The sequence below is a fragment of the Blastomyces gilchristii genome, assembly GCF_000003855.2.
Source record: "Blastomyces gilchristii SLH14081 genomic scaffold supercont1.27, whole genome shotgun sequence".
Classification (NCBI taxonomy): Eukaryota; Fungi; Ascomycota; class Eurotiomycetes; order Onygenales; family Ajellomycetaceae; genus Blastomyces; species Blastomyces gilchristii.
In genome coordinates this window covers 274,709-292,275 of record NW_003101655.1, presented here as the reverse complement: position 1 = coordinate 292,275, position 17,567 = coordinate 274,709, and the positions used below count along the sequence as shown (strand labels likewise).

The 17,567-nt window shown below is 49.3% G+C and overlaps 3 protein-coding genes across 5 annotated transcripts; 1 reads left to right on the top strand and 2 right to left on the bottom strand.

Annotated features, from left to right (window-relative positions):
- The first annotated feature begins 8 nt into the window (after window positions 1-8).
- Window positions 9-7,928, top strand: BDBG_08694 (choline-sulfatase). Of its 3 annotated transcripts, XM_031723682.1 has the most exons (5): window positions 9-1,410; window positions 1,478-2,622; window positions 2,782-4,210; window positions 4,286-5,977; window positions 6,322-7,626. In XM_031723682.1, the coding sequence occupies exons 3-4, from the start codon at window positions 3,797-3,799 to the stop codon at window positions 5,666-5,668; spliced, it is 1,797 nt and encodes a 598-aa protein (XP_031580939.1). In that variant the 5' UTR covers window positions 9-1,410; window positions 1,478-2,622; window positions 2,782-3,796; the 3' UTR covers window positions 5,669-5,977; window positions 6,322-7,626. The 3 variants fall into 3 exon arrangements, with proteins under 3 accessions (XP_031580939.1, XP_031580937.1, XP_031580938.1); XM_031723680.1 differs by adding an exon at window positions 7,795-7,928 and having other exon boundaries at window positions 1,478-4,210; window positions 4,286-7,708; XM_031723681.1 differs by having other exon boundaries at window positions 4,286-7,626.
- BDBG_17831 (uncharacterized protein) lies at window positions 6,698-11,893 on the bottom strand (the record flags this gene model as incomplete). Its single annotated transcript, XM_002620848.2, has 7 exons — window positions 6,698-7,637; window positions 7,706-8,412; window positions 8,478-8,848; window positions 8,911-9,179; window positions 9,250-9,573; window positions 10,284-11,487; window positions 11,572-11,893. 7 exons carry the CDS (start codon window positions 11,891-11,893, stop codon window positions 6,860-6,862), a joined length of 3,975 nt encoding a protein of 1,324 aa, XP_002620894.2. The 3' UTR covers window positions 6,698-6,859.
- A 738-nt stretch (window positions 11,894-12,631) lies between these two features.
- BDBG_08691 (glycine dehydrogenase) lies at window positions 12,632-17,123 on the bottom strand. The gene is made up of 2 exons (XM_002620846.2): window positions 13,507-17,123; window positions 12,632-13,422 (listed from the first exon to the last, which is right to left on the bottom strand). The coding sequence occupies exons 1-2, from the start codon at window positions 16,670-16,672 to the stop codon at window positions 13,364-13,366; spliced, it is 3,225 nt and encodes a 1,074-aa protein (XP_002620892.1). The 5' UTR covers window positions 16,673-17,123; the 3' UTR covers window positions 12,632-13,363.
- Between the last annotated feature and the right edge of the window lie 444 nt (window positions 17,124-17,567).

Here is a 17,567-nt window from a genome sequence, read left to right as displayed (position 1 = left end):
TCCTACCGTATGCACATAGATTTTATATTATTAATGCGGATTGGTTGTGCTTGGGAATCTATGGTGGCTCTAGAACTCATACCTCCCTTATTTTTACCCCTTCGACCCGTCACTAGTTAGATTTTCACTAAATTCCCAGCGGCTTACGGCTTACTTGCCATAAAGCGAGCGAATCTTTTCACGGTTCATAAACCCAAGATATTCATACTATGCTCAACGCTACATTCTCCTCTAACCTCTCTATACCATTTCGTTTCCCAGCTATGATCATAGCTGTCATATATTTTACACCATATGTCCCAAATAACTAGACTCTACATCAAACGCCTTATTGTCCAATCTAGATCATGGACATCCCCTTGGAGAAAGATGACCAACTCGAAGCCTCCAAAACTTCACCAGGCCTCTAGCAAGCAATCTGCGTGCAACCAACCAAGGACGATGATCCCGCCAACAAACGTCTGAAAGGTTTCTGAGTTCCCAGCCCGTTGGAACAGGCTCCATGGGCTTCGCAGGAAGTGCCCATAAACCCCAAAACCCAAACCCTATAGAATAATGCACATACCCTATTCTCACGGATAGGGACAATGAAAGGAACTCATAGAATACCAACCTAGAGGATTCTGTTAGATAAGTGAACTATAGTGCATTCTGGTTAGCGGGCTATTTTCCACTTTTTCTCCCCTCAGAAGAGAATCCAATCGTCCAGATATAGTTGTAGAAGTGGCCCACATTCCCTGGATCCTGGTCTACGATGATGCGTTCGCGTCGGCCTTTCTGCTAGCGGATTGGAAGGGAACCTATTAGAACACGCCCGCCATAGCTCTCACAGATTTTGCCTAGCTGTTCCGTATCGCGTTGGTATATGGACAACCAACCGTGCGCTTTGAGCCATGATATATTATGCTTGGAAAACTGGTGGTTACGCAAAGTACTTTGCCGCGGGAGAATCGAGGCCGAAGTTGGTCCCCTCGGATCACCTAGTTCCGTTTCCTTGAGCCTTAAGGGGGTATCTTAAGGACAGTGTCGCCGACTGGCCTACACTAAAAACAAAGGAGAAACAATCCGCAGTCGAACAGACTGCCTTTGTTGCATTCGCCTTGGTGCGGGCTCCAGAAACCTGCCGTCCAACATCGACGCGTGTCCCGTTAAAACACATATGTTCTCTAAAAGGGAGACGAAGGAAAAATAGAGAATAATGAGCCAAACGACTAGGTCGAACATCAAATCAATCTGGCCATTGCCATTGAAAACAATGTTGCATGCGTTTCATTGCATAGACATGTTCCACAGCACCGGGTGTAACACCAGATAAGCTATATCAAAGAAGGGGGATGGGGGACAGACATTAGCAGTGGATAGGAAATTTTTATGCCATTGGTAGCAGGACAAGGCCCGCCAATTTCGTGGGTAAAAATGGCCATTTCTTTTTTTATGGTGGGGGAAGCTGAGAACTACAGTCATTGATATGTGGCAGGATTGCTTTCCCAAATCTTCGAGACGACTATTGACCACTAAGGACACCAAGGCGATGCATATCCCGTATGTCAAAATGTGGAATTTCCATATACAGACAATTTGCCGATTGCCTCACAATATTTTAGCTGGAGAAGCCCCAGCTTTCACTCAGTCTCACCACGAATGCAAAGCTCGGGATATGTTTTTATTTCATCTGTGACCAATCCCGAAAGAAGCCGTGATTCAAACATACCGGCCACAATCCAAGAATTGGAGCCGGTTCCATTTTCAACACGCAAAAGATGTCAGATAGTATTTAAGCCAGGACTGGACGACAATATTCACTGATTGCGGAAGGGCGCCCTTTTCGAAATCGAGAAACGAGTTTGACGGACACCCTCCAATAAAGAATATCCCCGGTTTTGACGCTGTAAACACGCCAGAGACTCGCATCGGTAACCACACTAGAAGCTAAAATTCAGCTTCAAGCCGGGATCTTATGTATAACCAGAGCAATGCCGCAGCAAACATGTTGGGGATCGATGCCCAGCTGCCGAAATATGCGTGGCCATTCAGCAGTATCAAAGTAGAATTATATTAAGCCCCCCCACAACAGCAGGACTTGCCACTCGTACAGCGAAGGGAATTTTCAACAACGCCATCTTATCAGTCTATCACCCATCTCTGCGCCATGATTGGCACGGATCCTCGCACTGAAAGCGGAATCAGTTCGTTGCCTTCAATAATTGAGGGGCAATGGAATGGAGCAATGTCAACTGACATTATGATTCAGCCGCATCCGCAGTTCCATCCGTTGGACGGCACACATTGCCCAAAAACTTGAAGAAATAGACTATTAGGTAATAGGAAACTGATATCTTGCCGGGTCTGGACAGTCGGGCGATGGCAAGAGGTGCTGGACAGTACAAATGTGTCTAGCGTATGTGGGGAAGCGTCCATGGCAGTGTAAGGAATTGCATACTTGTCTGGAACAAGTATGTGCGAAAGGAGAACTCGACTGGAGCACACCAAGCTGAGCCCTTTGCTACGAGAAACGGTCCTTCGCAGGCTGGTTCGTTCGGTGCCGCAAACACGATAGAAAAATCGCAGGTCCACAGTCTTCAGGAGAAATGGAAGCTCCAGGCTGCATGTTTTGGTATTACGGTAACTCTCCGCCTAGACATGTGCGCTGGCCGTATTGAATACGCGCCAAGCTTATTTCCGACCAAGCCCTAACCCTAACTGCATCCCGACCCCTGGAGATCGCATCTTTTTGCTTTTTCTGGCCTCTTAAATCAACCGACTGATAAGCTTATGAGACAGACTATCACTGCCGCTAGTTAACCAGTTTTGCCCTTCTCCTTGTGGGTTTGGGTTTATGGCTCCCACTAGCCCCGAAAAATTGGTTGGATTTGGACCGTGGCCCATCTAGGTGACATCAGAAAGCGCGGGAAAGAAACCATGGGCCCAATGCAGCGTTGGGTGCGATGATAGGTGGGCCAAACCCGAGAAACTGCTCAAGAATCGGGCGATTGGAGTTTCCAAGGTTGGTCCAAGGGTGGAGGCGAGATGCGTAATGCGGAAAAAGGGAGCCCTGGAATATGCGAGGACAAGATCTGCTGGCAACTTTTTCAGAGATGCAACACACACCTCTTAACTATACATACCTAGTTACGACTTAAATGGACGGGAACTCTCAACTCGAGTACGGACTTGCCGAAACAGCAGCAAACATAGGAATTGCAATTATTGCAAGGCAGGCAGCATACATAATAACTGATCCAGGAGATTGAAACGCCGCACTGCACTGTCGCAAACCAGGCCCGTCAGCACGCAATCGCGGACTGGCGGTGAATCTGCTGCACCTTAATAACTTATTATTATCAACTGGACAGGACTCAATTTTTTGATCCACGGAAATAATCTAGTTGAGCGCAAAATAATAGCCCAGCCATCTTTCGGTCCCATGACTCCCATCTATGTGGGACGGTTTTGCTCTGGATGATTGAAGAGCAATTACGCAGCGTATGGGAAAAAGTTTCCCCACATTCACATCCGACTCTTGTTCTTGTACTAGAAAAATGTGTGGCCTCCAGTTTTGGTTCATAAATGGCGAAACCTGGCCACCGGGAAGATTTTTCATCTACTTCTTTACTCTCTTTTCCTTTCATTCTCTCTTTTCCTCCAAGAAGCGTAGGTTCATATCACCTACCTCTATTTAATTATAATACTTCAAAGCCCTGCCTCATTCGTTCTATCTGCTCCCTATTCCTGTCACATCATTATCCAAGAAAGTCAATCACTGTTAAAAAGAAAGGCACGCGACACATCTCTCATCATGACTGACCGCAAGAAACCAAACATTCTCTACATCATGGCGGACCAGATGGCCGCTCCTCTTCTTTCCCTATACGACAAAAACTCCCCGATAAAGACACCCAACCTTGACCGTCTCGCGCGTGAAGGCGTCTGCTTCGAATCTGCATACTGCAATTCGCCACTTTGTGCCCCATCTCGCTTCACCATGGTGACTGGGCAGTTACCATCTAAGATCGGAGGCTATGACAATGCAAGCGACTTGTCAGCGGATACCCCTACTTACGCACACTACTTGCGCAAGGAGGGGTACCATACTGCGCTGGCGGGGAAAATGCATTTCGCGGGACCGGATCAGTTGCATGGATACGAGCAACGCCTGACGAGCGATATATACCCAGGAGATTATGGATGGACTGTTAATTGGGATGAGCCTGTAAGTTACCCGCAGACTTTTAAGGGAAATTTTATAGAATCTGTGAATCTTATGTTTAACTGACACAAAGGGCAGGAGGTTCGCCTGGATTGGTACCATGACATGTCCTCGGTGATGCAAGCTGGACCCTGCGTCCGCACAAATCAGCTTGATTACGACGATGAGGTGATTTACAAGTCAACCCAATATCTGTATGACCACGCTCGCCACCGGCGTGACCAGCCGTTTTGCCTCACGGTTTCCATGACCCACCCTCACGACCCATACGCCATGACTAAGGAGTACTGGGACCTATACGAAGATGTGGAAATCCCTCTTCCCAAAACCTCAGCCCTACCACACGACAAGCAGGACCCACACTCCCAGCGGGTGCTAAAGTGCATTGATCTCCTCGGCAAGGAAATCCCCGAAGAGCGCATTCTAGCTGCGCGCCGAGCATATTTCGCCGCCTGCTCATATGTGGATGCGCAGGTTGGCAAGTTGATGGCAACCCTGAAGGCTTGCGAGCTTGATGATAACACGATCGTCGTCTTCACGGGCGACCACGGTGACATGCTTGGTGAGCGGGGCCTGTGGTATAAGATGGTATGGTACGAACATGCCGCTCGAGTGCCAATGTTTGTCCACGCGCCGGGCCGCTACAAGCCAAGGCGCGTCAAGGAGAACGTCTCCACCATGGATTTACTCCCTACCTTCGTAGCAATGACCGGTGGCGAAATGAACACCGATCTCCCCATTGACGGCGTCTCGCTGATGCCCTACATCCTTGACGAGGGCTCGCCCGAGGCAGTTTCCGGCGTGAAAACCGACACCGTTATCGGCGAGTACATGGCTGAAGGTACCCTCGCGCCGGTTGTTATGATCCGGCGGGGTCCATGGAAGTTCGTATACTCACCCATCGATCCGCCAATGCTCTATAACGTTGAGAACGACCCAACCGAGTCAAACAATCTTGCGGCTGGTCTTGAAATACCAACAACAAAGCCGCAACTCGAAAAGTCTCTCCCAACAGGACCTGCTGCACCACCAACACCGCGTGTTTCGCCACTACCAGACACACTCAACGTCCCCTTCTTCTCCAACCACAAGGTCAACCCAGCACAGGTCCTGACACCTCCACGTACACCAACCCCAAGCGCTACCCCCGCGGGCGGGCTCACCAGCCCATCCCAAACCGACATCCAAGCACTCCTCTCCGCCTTCATCTCCGAAGCCCATTCGCGCTGGGACTTCGAAGCACTGCGGGCGCAGGTTCTGCACTCACAGCGGCGCCGACGGCTTGTCTACTCAGCCCTAGTGAAGGGGCAGTTCACGCCATGGGATTACTCGCCCGTCACCGATGGCAGTGCGCAGTTTATCCGCAACAATGGCAAGGGGGCGTTGGGAGATGTCGAGCTGCTCAGCAGGTACCCGCGCGTTATGCAGTGGGGTGGAAACGGGGCCCGGAACGGCGTGTAGAGAAGACGCCTTGGAGGGAAGGTTTTGGGGGGGGATAAGGTGGTGAGTTTTAAGTGAGTGTGCGGTTTTTATGTGTTGGAGCGTATTTTATATATCTCACTATATATATTGTTCGAAAATCGAACTCTACGAACGACGCCCGCCTAGTTTGCCAGAAAAGCCAAGGGAACCCGACAAAAAGGAAACGAAGAACGAAAAATGGAAAAGATACGAGGCCTAGAGCCCATCTCAGGTTGGTGGACGAGGTGATAGTGATATGATACATATCAGACAAGTTGGTCTATGAGGATATGAGGCCAGGGTTTCTAGGTACGTACAAAAGACCTTTGTTCATAAAAACAAATCACCATCACGTCTCATCCCCGGGTAACTGTATCGTATATATATGGGCCATTCCATATATGCCGTACGTATGTGTGTTTGTTTATTTACAACACCACGGGAAAGCATACCCCCGCGCCCGTACAAACAAGGTGGGGGAAAGGGGATCTATGAGATAAGAGACTGTTTTCCTGTGTAGTCTGACAACATATATACATATATATATATATATACATTGATATATATAGCTATTTACATATACATGTCCTGCACGTGTATATGTATAAAAACACGCGTCTCGATAATATGACTAACGGAATAGACAAGTGTAGCGATTTGAGGTATAGATAAACTATATACATATATATATTCGTATATTATGATTTGAACCGGGAGGAAATAACGAAAGATTGAACCCGGATCAAACCCTCCCCTAACGAAATTGAACAGAAAGCTTCTCCATTGACTTTTTATTTTCCTTCTCTAACATGCTTTCCGCCGCTTAAGCCGCCCATGCTTTTTACCGCCGAATTATCGTTGCCGTTTTTCCCTCCCCCTTCTAAACAGAATGTTCCGTTGTTTCCCACGATATTCCTTCCTCAAGCGACTCCTGGTTATCGGACATGGTTTGGTTGCGCCGTCTATCCTTGCCTCGGAATTTAGTTAAACAGTATACAGTATAATAAATAGTTTTTTCATTCGAATCTAGATCCATTAAACAGGGGGTGAAAAGTAGAGAGATGTAAAATTATCTATATAATCTCTACACAACAACCCTCACGAGGGCAGAGAGTATGAAACCCTTAGGCAGTTACTTTATATGTATGGTACGACTATTTCCACAAACTCGCTGAAAATCCGAAGCTGCTATTATTTCAGTTTATCCCCTCTTACTTTCTTGAACAAAACCTTCGCCATCTTCTCCTCCCGCCAATACCAAACAGTCGCCGCCGTTGCCCCAGGTCCAACAGCAACAGTACCCATCATAATGGCCCCAACCGCCACGCCTATGTTAACCCGTGCCCTGCCAACACGATTCATATCCCACACGGCTAGAACGCACCAGACCGTTGTAGCGATCCAGAAGACCCCAAAGTCCACAAGCCAGAGGGTGCGGGTACGCGTCTCAGGCACAGAGGGAAGTTCCAAACTGCCGATGGCGAGTGGGATGAAGATATCCACGATGGATATGCCTGGATAACTAGGCGCGAGCGCCGCGGAGAGGGTAAAGAAATGTGTTAACGCGGCAACATTGAAGACCAAAAGGTAGACGCGGTTCAGGAATGGAAGGTCTGGCATGGGTTTATCTGCCGGTGGAGTTCGAGGGCTGTCCGGGTAGCCTTTGGCGTATACTGTGGAAAGAAGGCTGAGGATGATGTTGACGTATATAGGGGCTGGTTTCCAGATTAGGGACATGACTTCAGCGAGGCGGCGGCCCGAGTATCCGTGATATGAAAATAAGAGGGTAGGTAGGAGGTAGCCGAGTAGGAGTGCTGGGAGCAGTGCCTTCGCGTAGGATGTTGGAACTTGACGGGAGACTGGCCACCAGTAATTCGTGTTTGATGATGTTAGAATGTATGCTATATAGTACAGGGGCCCAATAATGGCAATGCCAAAGACTTGATATAGGATGGCCCAAAAGCTTGTGCTAAAAGATATTAAATGTTAGTTAACACTGTTGTACAGCAGCAGAGAAACGACTCAGGGGTAACTCACAAGGTAAGTAAGTTCAAGCTGTTGCGTTTCCTGACAGACTCAATTGTGTATATGGCAACCATAGGGAAAAGCGAAATAACAAAATACAGATGCAGAATACATTGACTAGGTGCAAGCATCCTGTTGACAGTTTCATGACGTGGAAGGGAACTGGACAGAGCTTTATAAAGGAACTCGATTCCTAAGGACGGAACCATGTTGGCATTTTCAACCGAGCCTGACGCCCGTTCTGTCGTATCCCAGACATCTACCATCCCAAATCGAATAGCTGAGAGCGCTAGGAAAAACGAAGCCAAAGCCCAACCATACCAGCCTCTCCTGTAAGGGGGGTTGAGGATGTCAGAGTCAAATGGAACAAGTCGTGGCTGGTGAGGTAGGGCGACATTCTCCAACATTTGCGCCTGTGGACAAAACTGTGAGTTATTGTCAAGGACGCGATCTACATGGAGTCGCGGGAGTAGGTGTAGTGTGAAAAATCTGGCAAAGGGGCTTTCTAAACATTGTACGCGCTGGTGGGTGTGAGACACTGCAATTAGCCTCTTTACTGTCTTATGGCGCAGGTTCTGGACGCCCTGGAAGATATCCGAGATTTGCGAATTGGATAGTGCATTGGAAGTTGATCCCTTGAGCGCTCGTGCCAAAGCATTGGTTAGAGCGACACCAGACTCGAGGGCTGAATTGCCCCCGTGACCAGCAATTGGATGAAACTGCCCAGGAGTCAGTGGTTATATTCAGATGTAGAACACACGATGTCAATATGTGCACAGCTAACCTTGTGCGCAGCGTCACCAATTGTTATGAGCCGGTTGTAATGCCACTGCTGAAAAGTGTATTCTGGAAGCGCAGTCATATTATACACGATGTGCCCCCTTATAAGGTCCTCGAAGCTCAAGCCAGGGGCGAGTATATCGCTTTTATGCTTCTCAATATGTCGTAACTCATCCTCCTTAGTGAATCGCGGGATGCCTGCCCCATAGGCGGGCTTCTGCAGCTTAAAAAAGTGAAACCAGTAGACATGGCCATGGAGGCCGCCCAGAATTCCATATGAGTTATTGTGTCGAGGCGCGCTAGTAAAGCAGCCCGCAGGTATAGGGGTAGGAAGCTTGGATATGCCAAAGACGCAGCCATAGTCACACGGCATATCTTCCCAGGTCAGTAGCCAGCTTGTGATGTGGGTTCAAGAACCAAGAGCGAATGCTACTCACCATCATATTCTCTGGAAGGGAAGTATCCAGGAGAGGCTTCATTTGCCAGTCTCACCATCTCGCGGCGAACTTCGCTGTGGATGCCATCGCATCCAACAACAATATCCCCTGAATACACACTCCCATCTTTCGTCGTGACGGTGACGCCATCGTGTAAAAGCGCAACATTGCACACTGCCTTTCCCGTCAAGACCTTTGATTTATCCAAGTGCGAGTAGAATATTTTCAAAGCCAGCTGGCGCTCGAGGAATATGAGAGGATATCCATGACTGCGAGCCATAACAAATTTAGCCAATGACCATATACCACTGGACGGACGGAAAGCGAAGCTGAACCCACCGCTGGACGAAGCCGTTCTCAATATCAGGGAAGGAAGCCAGCAGCTCGCCCTTATCGCCTCGCATGTCAAACTGATTGACAACAGTGACCTGTCTGCAGAAGTCCTGATACATGCCCAGCTGGTCTAGGATTCGAAGCCCATGAGGCTGGAATCCGATGCTGGCCCCGACCTGGGGAGCAATGTCTGGGTAAGCTTCCAGCAGGAGGAACTCGATGCTCTCCTCCTGGAGCATATTCGCCAGCGAGAGGCCAGAGATTCCTCCTCCTACTATGAGAACGCGAAATGGCTTTTTGCTCTCCATCGCGCTTTCAATGTTGTTTCTGCTGGAAGGGGAACCGGCGAAATAGTTGGCACCGCGATAGGTTGATCAGACCATAGAATAGGGTGATGTGCTATAGCAAATCAACTCCTAGAACGTAGAGAAGGGAATTGATCCTCAAAAGAAGGATCCTGGGTGTCGGGTTAAACTGATATCTCATGGTACCATATCGTGTTGCAGCGACGGCGGCAACAGTTCGCAGTGAATGCAAATAAATCAATGGCAACATTGCCAACAGTCATAATGGGGACAATTAAACGTAGCAGAGGCAAATGATTCACAAGGCTACTATAACACCAGATACGTCCAGACTTTGGTAGCAAACAAGATTTGATGGTGGTACGTATATGTGTTGGTCATATATATATAAGATGGAAGAATGAAGAATGACGTCTCAAGATGGATGCCGATATAGGAAAATTTATAGCGCAACATGGAACACAACGCCATAGCTCTAGGGATTTGCTCTCATGGCGAGGTTATTGTATTTGTAAATATACATAGTAAATATACATAGTAGAATACAATTGGATTAGCTCTTTCTAGCATCACGAGCGAGAAGCTGACTTGATAAAGGGGCCTTTCTCCCAAAGAGGAAACGAGAATGAAAAGAAGAGTAAAAAACCCAGAACAGCAAAATGTCAGAAATGTTTCAGATCTACTTTACTCTATCTATGTGTAATTCCTCTATATAGATATGTTTATCAACAAGACTCTCCATGTACTAACCTCCCCGCAACCCATACAGCCTTTACATTCCTATCATCCCCATTCCAAACCCATTTCGCGATTTTCTCCTCCCACGACTCCCACCCAAAAACATCCACATTACTGGTATTTCCTCCTCGACTGCAATCACCACAGGCATCAACCTGCTCCCCGATCTCTACCATCTGCGCATCCCAATACATGCCCACCTCAAACCCACCAATTACATCCTGCAACCCAACAACCCTCGCCCCGCCTCGGGTAGCCAAATACAACCCTTCCTCAACGCTAATCTTCTCACGCCCATTCCCCGTTCCGCCCGCAGCAGCAGCACTGGTATTACCAAACCGCACAAGCCGCGAGACAAGACATGCCTGCCGCACCGCCTCAAGGATACTCGGGCTCCAGCCGCCAGATACATCCGTTCCCAGGCCGACCGTGATGCCATCATCGAGCAATTCGCGCACGGGACACAGCCCGGAGCCAATCGCGGAGTTAGAAGCGGGACAATGTGCCACGGCCGAGCGACGCGCGGCGACAAGCGCGCGCTCGTCGGCGGAGAGATGCACGGCGTGCGCGAGGATGGTGTGTGGGGTCAGCAGGCCTGCGGAGTCGTAGACGTCCGCGTAGGATTTGGCAGTGGGGAACAGCTCTGCGACGAGGGAGATTTCATTGAGGTTTTCGGAGATGTGGGTTTGGATTGGGGTGGGCGGGGAGGTGGAGGCAGCGAGGGCGCCGAGTTGACTGAGCGCGGCGGGGGTGCAAGAGGGGGCGAAGCGCGGGGTTATGATTGGTCTGATGAGGGTGGAGGATGGGTCGAGGGTGTGGATGTGGGCGATTGTTGCTTTTGTGGCGGCGAGGGAGGAGGCGGTGGAATTATCGCGGTAGTAGTCCGGGCAGAGGTCATGGTTATCCATGCAGACGCGTCCGACGAGGGCGCGCTGGCCCTTTGTGTGGCAGATTGTTGCAAGGAGGTTGGTAGCGGGGACGTGGATGGTTGCGAAGTAGGCGGCGCAGGTGGTGCCGTGGGAGAGGGTTTTAGATACCACACGATTATAGGCTGTGTGAGCAGATTGCGGGGCTTCAGAAGGGTTGTCCTTGTTGCCGAAGGACGATTCCAGGGGAAAAGTGTATGTTTCTAGCCAGTCTAGAAGAGTAGAGGAGCCGAATATGCCGGAGTTGGGATATTGAGGTGCATGGATGTGGGAGTCTGCAACAGGAAGTTAGTTTATGGCTAAACGTCAAGGAGGAGATATACAGAAAAACGAGAAAAGGTAAGGAGACCGCAGCATACCAATAAATCCCGGGAAAAAGAAGCCATTCCTTTGCTTCCGAGACTTTACAATTCTCACCAACTCTCCTGCTCCTGCTCCATCGCCCTCACGCTCGCCTTCCACCCTCCAACCCATCCTCTTAATCAACTCTCCCAGTCCCGCCTCATCCTTCACCTCCCAGTCAGTTCCGGCAATCTTCCCATCTGGCTGCGAAACCCACAGAGCACCGTGGTTGATAGATAATTTATGTTTTGGCGGCGAAGTGGGTGTGGCAGACTGCTCCGGCAGAAGTGGGAGGTGGATGAAGGTACCGTAGTAAACGGCATAAGTGTAGTCTGCCATAATCACTGTTATAGATCAACGGCAAACGGCCCGATTGTTTCTATATGCTCGAAACCGAAGCAATATTGGGAGCCTGTGGCTAAGTGAAAGGGTTCAGGATATAAACTATCCTGCTATCATGAGTCTGAGGTGAACCGAGCAGCAAAAGAACTATGACAAATAATTCTCCCGCATACGCAGGGAATAGAATAGTTATATATGCCGAACAAACGAAGCAGAAAATATAAGACAAAAAAGTTGTTTTCAAATTTTCATCCCTTCAGAATGTTTCAGACCGAAGGAAGAGATACCGCATGTGGCAGAAAAGAAAGGACACTTTCAAATCTAAGCAGCGTGGGTGTTATGAGATCAACCCGTCTGCAGGATGCAATATCTAGATATCTTAGCTTAAACAGGAGCAATTGAACTCCGGACTGAGCTGTGAACCGCCAGCACGGCGGGGTGGAGGGGCAGATATAAATATAGAGAGGGAGAGGAACTAAATTCTTTCTTAGCAGCACGGAACAACCTAACAGATAGACACGCGGAGAAAGCCAGCCTCCGACGTCCAATTTGTATACAATTGACGTGACAAGTTGAAGTTCAAAAGTTCAAAAGTGGCTTTTGATATCTCGGGCTTCGGCGCCTCCTGCCCTTTTTAGGCTCTCGGCTCGGGCAGCTCCGAGTCTCGGCAAATCACATCGGCGGCGGCTATCGGGGACACGTGATATGATGTGAGCAGGTAACCCTTGTCGGTATGTATGTTATGCTGTGAATAGGTATTTTATCTACTGTGATTAATGATTGCTCTGATACTATCCCGAAAAAGCCGGGATGTGTAATCATATCATGCAAGGACTGCATTTGAGCGTGAGTAGGGAAATGGTTCCTTAAGCTTAGGTAAATATAAAATATACATAGGTAATAGATGTAAATGAGAATCAGAATCAATTCAACACCAGAAAACTAAGACAAAAAGATAAATATAAAATACCTCATTACACCATTTTAAATCATACGGCGATTTTTTGTTGTTATATATGCAAGAAAAGGGAAAAAACAAAAAACAAAAAAGAGCGGCCGAATGAGGCAAGACAAGCACGGTTCCAACAACACTAAACCGTGGGCCGTGGAATTAAGGAGGTAGGAAAGGTAGTGGGGGGGCCGCGGGGGGCATTTGGAAATTGAAATGGAGGTTAAACGCCATGTCATACCGTACGGATACGGGAAGAGGAATGTAGTTTCGTTGAAGAAGGTAGTGTGTATTTTTGTGTATTTGTGTATGTATGCGTATGGTTTATGTCTAGGGGTTTCATTTCGTTGAGATGGTGGGGGGAAGATAATCTAAGTGGAGGGGTCTATAGCGAGGAACAAACTCAGGGGAGGTAATTAAGTAGGAGGATGAAAGAGTGGTGTACGGCATTGAGGGAGGTATTATTACCTCCTTGCTCCCCGAGGTGTTACCACTCGCATTACCGATAATTTATACTTTTACTCGATAGTATCATCCACAGGCCCGCAGGTGCAGAAGAGGTTTTGATCACCAAATGCTAAAAAAAGGCAAGTGTCCCGTTAGCAATCATTCAAGCGGAAAAAAATGTTGGAATCAAACTAAGTAAAGCCGCAACACTCACCATCATCCACCCTGGTCACGCTCGGCCAAAACTTCTTCTCCAACAACCATGGCACAGGATACGCAGCCTGCTCCCGTGTGTATGGTCGATTCCACTCTTCCGCCCCCAACAAATCCCTCTGCGTGTGCGGCGCCATCTTCAGCACATTGCCCTCCCGCGGCTGCTTGCCCGCTTCAATAGCCGCGATCTCCCCGCGGATAGCAATAAGCGCATCGCAGAACCGGTCCAGCTCTGCCTTGCTCTCCGACTCCGTCGGTTCGATCATGAGCGTGTTAGCCACGGGCCAGGACATAGTGGGCGCGTGGAAGCCGTAGTCCTGCAGGCGCTTGGCGATGTCGATCGCCTCGATGCCCGATGTGGCTTTGAACTTACGCACGTCGAGGATGAACTCGTGCGCGCAGCGGCCGTGTGCGTTTGTGTAGAGGATTGGGTAGTGCGGTTTTAGGCGGGAGAGGATGTAGTTTGCGTTGAGAATCGTGATTTTCGTAGCGTGTGTTAGGCCCTTCGCGCCCATCATGTTTATGTAGGAGAATGTAATGGGAAGAATGCTAGCGCTACCCCAGGGAGCGGCGCTGATGGGTGGGGCGGGGTTGGACGTTGAGCGTCGGGATTGTAGGTGTTGGCTGAGGGGGTGAGACGGGAGGAATGGGCGGAGATGTTCCGCTACGCCGATAGGACCGACACCAGGTCCGCCGCCGCCGTGGGGAATACAGAAGGTCTTGTGGAGGTTAAGATGGCAGACATCAGCGCCGATTTCGCCAGGTGAGCACAGACCGATCTGTGCGTTCAGGTTGGCGCCATCCATGTAGACTTGGCCGCCATTTTCGTGGACGATCTTGCAGGCTTCTTTGACCCCTTCCTCGAAGACGCCGAATGTGCTAGGATATGTGATCATAATCGCTGCCAGTTCGTCTTTATGCTTCTCGCACTTGGCCTTGAGATCAGCCAGGTCGAGATTGCCCGAAACCGGGTCACCTTTAATGGACAGCACTCTCATCCCAGCCATAGCGGCACTGGCTGGGTTGGTTCCGTGAGCAGACACGGGGATCAGGCAAAGGTTTCGCTTCCCTGGGGTACCAATTGAATCTTGATACATCTTGATAGCCCTGAGACCAGCGAATTCACCCTGTGCTCCAGAGTTAGGTTGCACAGTAACCTCTGCCATGCCGGTAATATCAGCTAGCTGATGTTCAAGGTCCTCGATCATCTTCTGGTAGCCGGTAACGATCTTTGATGGGGTAAATGGGTGCATCGTCGAAAATTCTGGCCATGTAATAGGAACCATTTCCGTGGTAGCATTCAATTTCATCGTGCAGGACCCTAGTGGGATCATCGAGTGTGCCAGTGACAAGTCCTTGGATCCAAGATGTGTAATGTATCGCAGCATCTCCGTTTCCGAGTGGTGAGAATTAAAAACCGGATGTGTCAGATAAGGCGAAGTTCGCTTGACGCTGGCGGGAATTTCCAACTCAGGAACATCTTCGCTGATATTAAGCAGGTCCGCCGGGGCTCCCTTTGGTGCAGTCTTGGCGAATACCGAAAGCAAGCCCTTAAGCTCCTCAACACCAACACTCTCATCCAACGAAACGCCAATTGTAGTGGGGTTTACTCTTCTCAGATAAATGGAAGATTGAAGTGCAACTTCCATGAGCGAGTCAGCTTCTCCGCTGCTTCCTGTTTCCACCGTCAAAGTATCGAAGATTGCGCCGTCGCTTGTAGTGTTCCCCTTAACTGGAACCGTGTACCCTAAAGCGCAGAGCTTCTCCCGAAGGAGCCCAGTCAACGACCGGATGCGTTGAGCAATCGCCTTCAGACCTTCTGGGCCGTGGTATACGGCGTAGAAGGCGCTCATGTTCGCAAGCAAAGCCTGGGCAGTGCAGATATTGCTAGTCGCCTTTTCACGACGGATGTGTTGTTCGCGAGTCTGGAGAGCGAGACGGAGAGCACGATTTCCCAGTCTGTCTTTGGAGACGCCTACAATACGGCCGGGAATTTTACGCATGTATTTGTCGGCGCAAGCGAAGAAAGCAGCATGAGGGCCACCGAATCCCATGGGAACACCAAATCGTTGGGCAGTTCCGAAGGCGATATCTGCACCAAATTCTCCTGGGGGCTTCAGCAAGGTCAAAGCGAGAAGATCAGTTGCCACAGAGAAGGTACCACCAATTTCATGAATTTTGTCGCTTAGGGATTGGAAATCATAAATGCCCCCTTCAGTGTCGGGATACTGTGCGAGAACACCGATGAGGCAGTCACCCTGGTCCTTGACCAGCTTAAAGTCCTCAGCCATAATGTCACCAACCACTAGCTTGATTCCGAAACCCTCTGCTCGCGACTGCATAACGGCAATGGTCTGCGGATGGCACAGGTGGGAAACGACATATGACCTCCCTTCCTTCTTCTGCTTTTGGACCGGCATTGTCGCCCATGACATGGTCATAGCTTCAGCAGCGGCAGTACCCTCATCCAGGACGGAGGCATTGGCAACAGGGAGGCCAGTCAGATCCGCGGTCACTGTTTGGAAGTTAAGCAACGATTCCAATCGTCCCTGGCTAATCTCTGCCTGGTAAGGAGTATAGCTGGTATACCAGAGAGGGTTCTCTAGGACATTCCGCTGGATGACAGGGGGCACAACGGTATTGTAGTATCCGCATCCAATATATGGCTTCCCACTTGCATCGATGTCTTTTGCGTACTTCTGCAGCAATTTGATCATATCAGACTCCCCTAGCCCACCATGGACGGAGTCCGCATGCAATCCGGTCGAACCATCGGGCTTCACAATTTCTAGATCCCTCGCGGACACGATATCTGCGGGTAGAACCTGCTTCACGAATTCGTCTAGGGAATTGACTGGCGGGTCAAGAGCAGCTAGCATCTGCTCCGCCGTGTCTGGAGTAGGGCCAATGTGTCTGCGAGGGAAGGAATCGAGGGGCTGGATGAGATTGCGGGGTTGCGGTGTGCGTTGGTCAGACAGCGAGCTGCTGTGGACATATCTGCGGGAGGAATATGAGGACAACAATCGAGGCGTTGCCGATTGCAAGCATTGCCTGCAGGCAGTCAATGGGGATAGTCGAAGGACTTTCGAAGCAGCCTCAGCTCTGGGATAGCAACGAGCTAGCCGTCGACCTCCGCCACGCAGCAGAATGGAGGACGGAGCTGCCATGATGCTGCCCAGGGAATCAAAGAAGGATGAAGACTCCTCGAAACGAAGGTGTCAAAATGTAGTGATGCAAAACCCTGGAAGATCCAAAACGAGGGGATAGACAACACGGGGCTTCGAAAAGAATGAGACCAGACACAAAGAAGAGAAGAAGGAGAAGAAGAAACCCAGAATGAGAAAAAAAGCAAGGAAGAAATTGAGACAGGAATGGGCCTGGATGCGGCGTTGGTTGGCGATCAGATAAGGGAAAAGAAAGTCCATGTATCGCTGTGACAGTACGTAAATTACCGAGAAACTAGGATAAATACGCGGTATTACAGCCCTATTCCAACTGTCTCGGCCGACATGGAGCTCGCTGATTGGCGGGATACTCATGGCAAGCCTCGGCTCGGGAAAGTCATGTGATTGCCACGCGACCGGCGCCAAGGGCGGGGAATTGTCAAGGAAGAAGTAAATAAATTTTATTAAGGGAAGAAGAGTAGAAAATATCTCCAACATTCGTTATTATTGCGTCGAACAAACTATTAAGTTATTGATACTACTGGGGGTCAATGGGAGAGCAATAGAAGCAATAGAAGCAATAGCCGTGTCAGGGGCGTTTTTTCATCAGATAACCGACAAAACCGACACCCATTTTCGTTCCTCACGGAGTTCAAGGCTCGGGGTGTAGCTACGCTACCCCAGAAGTACAGTGCTTACCATACCATACCATCCGCCCTCATGCCCAGGACCGGGAATTCTCGGGTCAGATTCGACAACAAAAGCAATCGCAGAATAATAAATAATATAGTTAACCATTGAAGATTTGTTTGATGTTGTTATTTACTATTTATTTATTATTATACAGCATATGAACAGACTAGAATAATACGCGCAGTAGGTATGAGAAGCAACTGCA